This window comes from Orycteropus afer, unplaced genomic scaffold, assembly GCF_000298275.1.
Source record: "Orycteropus afer afer isolate SDZICR_OR568_19922 unplaced genomic scaffold, OryAfe1.0 scaffold00018, whole genome shotgun sequence".
Classification (NCBI taxonomy): Eukaryota; Metazoa; Chordata; class Mammalia; order Tubulidentata; family Orycteropodidae; genus Orycteropus; species Orycteropus afer.
This window is the reverse complement of record NW_006921605.1, coordinates 2845744-2855377: the sequence shown is the minus strand read 5'-3', so window position 1 is coordinate 2855377 and position 9634 is coordinate 2845744. Positions and strand designations below refer to the sequence as shown.

The following is a 9634-nucleotide window of genomic DNA, read 5'->3' as shown; positions in this document are numbered from 1 at the left end:
CCCCTCCAGCCCCTGCGGTGGCCAATCCCCCTTGGCCTGCGGTCCCATCACTCCACCTTTGCCACCTCCCTGTCTCACACGTCCAGCTCCTTTGCTCTCGTAAGGAGACCTGTCATCAGATTCAGGGCCCACCCTAATCTAGTCTAACCTTGTCCCAACCGATGACATCTGCAGAGACCCTATTCCCAGATAAGGCCACATTGTGAGGTTCTGGGTGGACAGGGATTTGGGCAACACCACTGAACACGGCACGGTTGCTGGTGGCGAGTGGGCAGGTCTTCACCAAGGAGTGAGCCGCAGGGCTCCGTCACCCCGCATAAAGCTGCCCTTCGCAGCTCACAGAGAGGAGCCGGCCAGTGGGGTCCTGGCTCCAAGGGACAGACACAGGGTGTGCTCCGCTCGGCCAGAAAGGAGCTGGAGCCGTTCCCACTTCACATGTACGCAGCCCTGGCCACCTAGCCCTGGCCGGCTGAGGCGTCAGGTGAAGACAGGCGGTCAGGAGGCCCCGCTCTTCCGGGTTCCCCAGGCGGGCAGAGACAGGGAAACAAGCGAGCCCCAGAAGTCCCCTTAGTAAGTGCCGACTGGGTGCTGGGCTCTGTGCAGACCGTGGAGGGCCGGTCGGCAGGGGAGGCGGATCCTGAGGACAGCATGAGGTGGCGGCCCTGGGGGAGGGTGCGGGGTGGAGCCTCACTCCCTGAACCGCAGGCCACACGATGGCCCGTCCCTTCTGCTGTCACCTGCAGAGCACTTGAGCCAGGAGGAGTATGATACCCGAATCCAGAGAGGGGACATCATCCAGGAGCTAGAGGGGCCCGGCAGCTGCTGCTGGGTGACCCGCCCGGCTGTGGAGTCTCTCATGGGGAAGGTGGGCCTGGGTCCACCCAGAGGAGGGCAGTGGGGTGAGGGCAGGCCTCTCGCCAAAGCCCAGCTGATTCGGGCATACCGGGCAGAAGCCATCCCTAGGGTGGCGTGGGTCAGGACACGGGTGGGGCTGCAGTTGGCTGCCCAGGACGTCAGGGGACGTGCCGCGCCTCAGGCCCCCACCGTCTGTGGCTCAGTGGGAGCCGAGTGGGGAACCACACCCTGCGGCTGGCGCCTGAGACCACGTGAGCTTGGGCGGCCTTCCCACTGCCCTACACTCTGGTTTCCCCAACTCCGGAGATGTCTCATCAGGACCTGTTAAATGAGTGACTGGTGGGGAGCCGCGCTCCCCGGTCCCTGAGCGGCACAGCTTGCCCTCCGCTGCTAACCTGGAGGCTGGCTCCCGCCAGCCCGGCAGCACAGAGGAGGAGAGGCCTGGCGCCGCTCCGCTCCACAGCACCATCGTCGGCCTGGGACCGACTCCACAACCGCAGGCCGCGGGTTTCGGTTTGGGGTTTTTGCCACCCTCCCCACGCCTGCCCTGCAAGGTCGTCTTCAGGCTCAAATACGTGAGAGGCTATACTTGCACGGTTATAGTTACCGGGATACAGGCTGGGAGGCAGCCGCGGGCCGCCTCTTGCCCTCGGAGGTAGATGGGCTTTGAGCGCGTTGGCCACGCCCACTCGGGTGAAAAGCTGGGAGGGGACTCTGAGGTGCTCCACGCGGCCGGAGAAAGCGCAGAGCCTCCTCTCTGCTCAGCAGCCGGGGGAGGGGGGCTCCTCGCACGGCCCCGAGGCCGTGGCTCACCTCCCCTCCCGTCCCCAGAACGTCCACGGCCTCCTGGACCTGGGGCTGGCCGGCGTCTCCGCACTGCACAGCCGGGAGATCTTTCCCATTGTGGTGCACGTCCCCACCACCGAGAAGGCCGCCAAGAGGCTCAAGTAGGTGCTCCCCACCCCCCACCCCCGAGCAGTGGACTGGTCCCCGGGTGCCCTCAAGCTCCGCCCTCGGGCCTTGGGCACATTCTGGTTCCCAGGAAGTCCCCAACTCCGGCCCCTGGAGCTGCCAGCAGGGCAGTTACCCAACTCCTCCCTGGACAGCTGTCGCGCCGTCCCTGGGGAGCAGCCCACCCTAACTGAGCGAGGAGATGCGAGGGGCCGCACATGCCCGGGGACACGGGCTCCCAGTCTGCCCTGTGCTAGCTGAGACCACGGCAACATCGGCCACTTCCTGGTTTACACCTGGGGAAGGAACTGTGAGGGCCCACTGCCCTCCTTCACTGAAGGTTGTAAACTAGACCCTCCCTCCAATCAGGGAAACGTCATTTGGGGCCTGGCTGACGGACCAGGTCAGCTGAGCTCAGGTCCCGTGGTCTCTGTCCCTCGAGGTGGGGCCTCTTACCAGGGTGTGGCCACTGGCGTCTGCGCCTCTGGCCTGGTGTCTGGCCCAGACTCTGCCTTCCTGGCCTCTGTGCCCCTAAACCTGCTGGCCTTGCCCCCATTGCAGGAAGGCCCTGCAGCGTCTCGGGGTGTCGGAGGAGCAGCTGCTGGAGGCAGCCAGGCAGGAGGAAGGGGACCTGGACAGGGCGCCCTGTCTGTACAGCAGCCTGGTCCCCGACAGCTGGAGTGACCTGGATTCCCTGCTCAGCGGTGCCCGCGCGGCCATCGCAGACGCACAGAAGATGATCGTGTGGACAGAGCAGAGCCCCTACTGATGCCGGTGCTGTCCCCTCCACGTCCCTGCTTATGCAGACCCCACTGTGGCCTCAGGGTCAGAGCAGAGAGCCAGCACCATCAAGGGGTGCTGACCCCACAAGCCCAGCTCGTGGGTGCCCAGGTCTGACCTTGAACTCTGGCCGGTGCAGTTCACCCACAGGACAGCCCCTCCTGTCTGTTCACCAGTCTGTGTGAGCCATCTCCCCTCTCCGGAGCGTGGTGTGATCGCAGACCCGGGGGCCTTGTGGAGTGCACCGTCTCCCCAGAGCAAGAGACCGCAGACGTGTCTGTGGATGTCTAACTGCCTTTCAGCAGCCTGCTAGCACCATCATTTCACGTTCAACATGTCAGAGGGCTGTTCAAACCCACTGAGCCGCGGGCCAGCAGCCCTGTGCCCACAGGGCCCCTGCGTCCTGCCCAGAGCAGCAGACAGACCCCCTCACCATCACTGGGCTAACTTCTCTCAGCTCCCAATGGCTGAGGAGTGCCTTTGTAACCCTAGTGGACAGAGACTGGAGGTACCTGTAGTTTCCAAGTTGACGGAACTGGTATCTGAGAGGCCTGGGCGTGCTGACCACAGGGTCAGGCCCTGGAACCGTGCCATGTGGGTCCTGGAGACACCGGCTCAAAGACCCTCTGCACAAGCATCGACCAGGTCTTCCTGTGCGTGAGACCACCTGCCTTCCTACCTGCACCTCAGCCTCCGGGACAAAGCTTCCTCCTCCTACCTCCAGAGTCCCCACCACATGGCCTCGTTCCCCACCTCCCGGGACCCTCATGGACCACAAGTTCCTTTGACAGCGGTGCCCCCCGAAGGACGCCGCCCTAGAGTTTAGGTTGTTACCATCACAGCCACATTTAGAAGATGAAATTCTCTGTATTTGTTAAAGTAAAGAGTTTTTACAAGACGGGGGCCTACTGCCTTGTTAGGGTTTCCCTAGTAGAGCTACTGCTGCCATGGGAGGTAGAGGGAGGGTGGGTATGGAACATTCTAGAAGAAATTTCCTATCATAGACATCGGTGCTTGTCCACGAAGCACTAAACCGAGCCAGGAGGGTGGGGTGTTTCCATCCCTGGCCTCTCCGAAAGGAAAGGTGAGCTTTGTCCATCAAGTTGAAAGTTGTCACCTCAGGGGCCCTGCAGGGAACTGGTGGGTTAGTGTAAACCCAACAGTGGGGTCAAGAATGCCACATGGGCCAGAACGAAGGGATCAGAAACAAGCCCAAGCATCTTTCAAAGAGACGTCCCCACAGTGCGTGTGCTCGGGCCCACAGAAGCCGCCCCTCAAGGTGATGGCTCTGAAATAGCTGTGGGTTGCAGAGCAGGTCCCGTGCTCCCTCCAGGTCCCCAAACCAACCCAGCAAACGAGACTTCTCTCCCTGAGCGTCCTCATCTCGTCACAGGCTGGGACCCTGCCCCGTCCCACATCCCCCCACAATTCCTGTGCTGGGACACAGCATGGACTCAACTGTGGTGGCCCTACAGTGGTGGCAGCACCCTGGGGAGGGGACGCGGCCAGGCACATTACCTGCTCTGTTCTTAAGGCAGAAGCTGCCTTCTCCCTATCACCAGCTGAGACAGCGGCCGCAGGGACGTGTCGGGAGGAAGGGGCGTGTGCTGTCTGGGGCGCTCACAGCTCGTTGTGGAGTGGCCAGCACTGGGGAGAAGGCTTCTCCTCCAGGACCCCGTCGGGCGCACACACCCAGGGGTCCTGGGTCTCCCACTGCCACTTGGCCAGCTGGGTCTGCAGCACTTCCCGGAGCTGGGCGTAGCGTGGGTCATCAGCCAGGTTCCGGGTCTCGTGGGGGTCCTGGCTGAGGTCGTAGAGCTCCCAGCGCTCCCGGTAGTAGTAGTGGTGGAGGTCCTTATACCAGCCTGTGGGCTGGCCAGCCCTGGTGCGGTTCAGCAGGTCCTGGAACGTGGGGGAGACGTAGAAGTCCTGGTCGACCGGGAAGGGCATCTTGAAATTGAGGTTGTGCACCAGACGGACACTGCCGTGCTGCACAGAGCGCATGGGGTAGGACATGGTGACCTCGTGGAGGCTCTGGCTGCCAAAGACGGTGGTCCAGGGCGGCTCCGACTCCAGCGCCGGCAGCAGGGACCGGCCGGTGAGCCGCACGGTCTTCGAGCCAAAGATGGCGTAGCTGGGGTAAGGGATGGAGAACCAGTCCAAGATGGTGGGGGTCAGATCTGGAAAGGAAATGGCGTCTCAGGAGCCAGGCTCTCCGGGGCCCTGGCCTGCCTTCGAGGGCTGACCTAAGCCCTGCTGGGGGGATGTCGGGCCCCTAACAGAAGCTGTGGAGTCCTGTCATCTGCCCTGTCTCCGTCTCCTCTCCTCCTTGTATCTATCATGTGGGAGGGGACACCCCAGGCCCTCTTCAAGGTATAGGACCCTTGGGGAGGCAGCATGATGGGGAGCAGGGTTCTCAGAGTGGGTCCCCAGAACAGCAGCAGCAGCCTCACCTGGGGACTTGGAAGAAACAGATTCTCAGCCTGCCCCAAACCGAAAACCAAACTCACTGCCGTCAAGTCGGTTCCGACTCACAGTGACCCCTCCTTGGGCTTCCGAAGCGGTATCACTACAGAAGTAGATTGCCTAGTCTTCCTTCCAGGGAGCGGCTGGTAGGTTTGAACCGCCAGCCTTCTGGATAGCAGTCAGATACCTTAGGCACTGCGCCACCAGAGCTCCCAGTGGCCTGCCCCCGATCTCAAGTCAGAGTCCCCGGCTGCGGAGCTTACAGCCTGGATTTAACAAGCCTTCTTGATGGCTCAGCTGTGGGTCAGCATTTGAGTGCCGCTGGCAGAGTGAGAAAGTGATGGCCTAGAAGGTAGTGAGACTCAGGCCGGACCCTAGCTCTGCATGCATAAGCTGTGTGACCCTGAGCAACTGACTATACCTCTCTGAGCCTCACTGTCTTCACCTGTGAAGTGGGGGAGCCCATCCCTTCCTCGCCCAGGTGGTGTGAGAACCACACAAGGTACTGGGTGCAGAGCACCGTTGACTGTGGCCAGAGCCTGGTCCGTTAAGCATCAGCTCCGCCCCTCCCCCGCCAAGACAGGCGGAGCGCTACCTAGGAGGCTCACGTGGGCCTCGCTGACTTGGCCCCATCGGCGCGGGTGCTCTGGGGACGACACCAGCAAGGGTTCTGCAGTGCCCGGCCAGTACAGGTTGGTTCTGCCGCTGGGGAAGGGCACCCCGTTGTCGGATGTGAAGATCACCAGGGTGTCGTTCAGGACGGCGGCCTGCTGCAGCTCCTGGAGCACGAGGCCTATCCCTGCAGGCAGCCGGGATGCGGGGGAGCAGGGCTCAACACAGCCATGGCAGGGGGCCGGTGTGCCACCTTCGTCCTGCCTCAGGACCCTGCGCCGCCATCTCCTTAAGGCATCCTGTAGCCCTCAGCCTCCTGGCTACCCCCGGCCCTGCTGTCATTCCCAGCCCACTCTCCTCCCCACCCGTCGCCCTCCCGTCGTCCTCCACACCCTGCCATCCTTCCTGCCCCTTGTCCTCCTCACTGCCCGCCCCCAAACAGGCCCTGCTCGGGCTCCGGCCCATGCCCCTCAGGGACCGTGGTCCCTCCCAGCACGTCCGTGTGGTCTGCACCCTATACTGCTTTCTGCGGCTTCTGGGGGTCACCAGGGCCAGACGTGGTCTGGAGGAGGGTTCCCTCCACACCCATCCCCTTCACAGGTCCCCAGGAACTAACAGCACCCCCATGGACATGACAGGTACAACCCCCCACAGTGGGGTGGGTGGTGGCGTCCACTCTCCCGCCTGCCTGGCGCCATGGCCCCACCTTGGTCCATGCGGCCGATGGTGGTATACTGTGCGGCCAGGTCGGCTCGGGCAGCTGGGGTGTCCGGGACGAAGTATGGCACCTGGGGAGGTCGGGTGGGTGGGAGCCAAGGTGAGGGCAGCCCAGCCCTAGAGCTGGGGGAGGAGCTGAGCTGCCAGCCTTGCTCACAGAGCCAACCCCATTCCTTCCTGGGCACGGACTAGCCCAGAACACCCACACAGCTTCAGTCTTCACATGTCACTCTGCCAACCCTGCAGACGGGTCCTGGGGCCAGTTTAGTCAGAGGGCTTTTCTCACTGAACCACACCAGGCTGGGGTTGGGGGCCGCAAGCACAGGGGGGCAGGGTCCCCGAGACTGCAAAGGCAAGACGTGGCATGGGGCCCGTCCTACCTGCACGTCCTGGGGGTTGTAGGTCTGGGGCGTCCAGTCTGGGATGAACCCCATGCCACTCTCCCCATTGCCAAACTTCTCACAGAAGGCTCCATACTGGGGCTGGGAGTGCCCACAGCGGTGGGGGTCATGGAAGGCGACATAGAGGAAGAAGGGCCTGTGATGGAGGGAGGGGGCTGAGGTGTGGGGCCAGGTCGGCGCGTCAACCACCTGGGCTGGTGAGTGCTTGACTCTCTTCTTGGGGGACCCCCATCCTCCAGGGAAAAGCCAGCCTCTCAGCTCTGCTGGCTCTCTTAAACCCTAAACCCGCGTGTCCCTCACCGCCTCGTGTCCCCTCCTCTGCCCAGGTGAGATGGAGCACCTGGAACCCTCCACTCCGGCAGTCTGGGACCCCATGAGTCCCATCTGAAGATGCAGGCTGAGTGAGGACCAACCCCGCCAGGTCTGGACACGTGGGGAGGCCCAGGGGCGCCGACCCACCTGCCGTCCTGCGACTGCAGGAACTCCCGGACCAGCAGTTTGATTCTGGTGATGTTCCGCCCCACCTGCAGGATGGAGCCGTTCTCCTCCGTGTACGCGAAGTCGAATGGGTACACCGCCTCGGGCCCCACGTGCTTCTTCCCAATGATGCCTGGGGCGGGGTGGGCAGAGGGGCTGTCCAAGGCACCTGCAGCCTCCCCCACTCCCCACTCCTTGGCCCCCAGCTGCTCGGCCCGGCTCTAGCCACCCAAGCACCCCGATGCTTGGTTCCTATGGAGCCAGAGCCCAGCCAGGTGCTCAGGGCAGGTGACGGGAGGACAAGGCGTGCCCTCCCGCCTGGCCTGGCCTCGGTGGGGTGCTCATCCTGTGGTCGCCCCAGGTCCTGAGCGCTCACCTGTGCGAATGCTGGCCTGGCGGAGCAGCAGCGGTAAGCTCTGTACCGTATCGAAGGAGTTGAAGTGGTGGACGTCCTGGTGCAGGCCGTACATGCCGTTCTGGTGCTGTGGTGCAGGTCCCCTGGGTGAGGCCCGCAGCCAAGCCCCGCCCCCCGTCCTGCCCTCCCAGGGTTCAGCAGAGGGGCCCTCCCTGGGTCCCTGAGGAGACGTCAGGTGACCAGCACCCAATGAGGTTCTCTCAGCCTCCCAACTCCCTGCCCACCAGGCCCACAGGTCCCCCTGGTGAAAGAGGCGTCAGCAGGAAAGAGACCAGACGGGAAGGGGGTCCCCCACAACCACGGGAGCCTTCATTTTCTTCTTTCTGCTCTTCTGTACTTCCCAAGTTTTCTAGGCCGACCCCATGTTGCCAAGTCAAAAAAGGCAGCAATAGCCCCTTTTGTCCCCTAGTTTCCTTATACTGTAACAGGAGCAGCTGTACGTGTTAGACACATAAACTGTACTACTTGGTACGGGGTGGGTGCCAGGCACTAGGGATAGACAACAGGAAGTCACTCGATCCCCATAGCAGTCCCACAAGAGATGCGTCATGGCGACACCCGTTTTACGGATGAAGAAGCCCACGTGCAGGAAGAGAAGTTATTTACACGAGGTCACACAGAGCAGAGAGCCACCGCTCACAGTGGCCGCCGGGATGCCCTGCCTGCACTCTGACTGTCCCGCTAGGCTGCCAGAGGGTTCTGTCAACCCCACTGTATCAAGGCGCTACCAGGCGTGGGTTGGGACACGGAAGGCAGGTGGGTGGCATCATTAGGGAGACTGGGCCTGGGCCCTGGTTCTATCTCTCCCTTCTCCTGCCTCGGGGACCCTCCCCTCTCCTCCTCTTCCTGTCCCCCACCTGGGGCAGGCCGGTGAGGAGGCTGGCGCGGCTGGGAGAGCAGCTGCTCACGGAGGTGAAGGCGTTGCGGAAGACCAGGCTGCGGCGGGCCAAGGCGTCCAGGTGTGGGGTGGCAATGGCACTGTTGTTGTACGCGCCACTCTCAAAGCCCCCATCGTCCGCTGGGGAGGGAGGGAGAGAGAGGACAGGATGAGGTGGGGCTGGGGAACAGGTAGACCCAGGGTTTGTCTGCAGTACCCGGGCCAGTGGTGTCTGGGTGGGCATGACACCTGGGAGAACATTATACTCAGGCTGGCGTGACTCCTGGGTGGGCATGGTACACAGGTAGGCATGTCCCCTGGGTGAGTACGGGACCCGGGCGGGCATAAAACCTGGGTGGATATGGTACCCGGGTGGGCCTGACTCCTGGCAGGCATCACCTTTCTGTGGGTATGACACCCGGGCAGGTGTCTTAGTGGGTGGCGGCTGAATGAACAGACAAAGCACACCACTGGGCAATTATGGGGAGCTCTGGTGGTGTAGTGCCCAAGGCATGTGACTGCTGACCAGAAGGCTGGCCGTTCAAACCCACCAGCCACTCCTTGGAAAGGAGGTTGGGCCATTCACTTCCATAGTGATACTGCCTCGGAAACCCAAGGAGGGGTCGCTATGATGGGGGTGTGTTTGGGTGTTTTGGTTTCTGGGCAATTAGGAGCCCTGCAGAATCTGTGTGAGGTCCCCTGGCCCGGAGGGCCCCCCCGAAGGTCTGAGGGTCTGCTTGGGTGCGTATCCCCTCCACTGAGGTCCCATCGAGTGGCTAAAGAGACCCTGAAGCTTGTCTAGTCCCACCCCTCACCCTGCAGGAAGCAACCGGGTCCAGAGAGGCCATGCAGAGGGGCAGGGGAGCCGGGCTGGGCCCCCACAAATGTGCCGAGCTTCTTCCCTAGCCGCGGAGCGGAGGAGCTCAGGACATCCCAGAAGAAGCCAGGGGACCTCCAGGGCAGCCCTTGCCCCAGCTCCCGGAGAGGACAGCTCGGGCCTGGAGCCCCCCCTCCATCCGCTGGCCCACTGGGCTCTGAGCTGAAGCAGCCGAGCCGGCCGGGAGAACCAGTGGGGTGCCAGGG

General features: G+C 63.0%; 2 protein-coding genes across 2 annotated transcripts in view; one reads left to right on the top strand and one right to left on the bottom strand.

The window, feature by feature from the left end:
• Positions 1-2575, top strand: part of CARD14 (caspase recruitment domain family member 14) — a 48571-nt gene extending 45996 nt beyond the window's left edge. Inside the window, exons 18-20 of the mRNA XM_007959823.1 lie at positions 727-865; positions 1687-1802; positions 2368-2575. Coding sequence (XP_007958014.1) covers positions 727-865; positions 1687-1802; positions 2368-2575 — 463 coding nt within the window. The remainder of the gene's footprint in view (positions 1-726; positions 866-1686; positions 1803-2367) is intronic.
• Positions 2576-4206: 1631 nt separating this feature from the next.
• Positions 4207-8846, bottom strand: SGSH (N-sulfoglucosamine sulfohydrolase). Its single transcript, XM_042783574.1, has 8 exons — positions 8801-8846; positions 8532-8692; positions 7636-7741; positions 7242-7392; positions 6762-6918; positions 6371-6452; positions 5648-5851; positions 4207-4766 (listed from the first exon to the last, which is right to left on the bottom strand). The coding sequence occupies exons 1-8, from the start codon at positions 8844-8846 to the stop codon at positions 4207-4209; spliced, it is 1467 nt and encodes a 488-aa protein (XP_042639508.1).
• Positions 8847-9634: the final 788 nt, after the last annotated feature.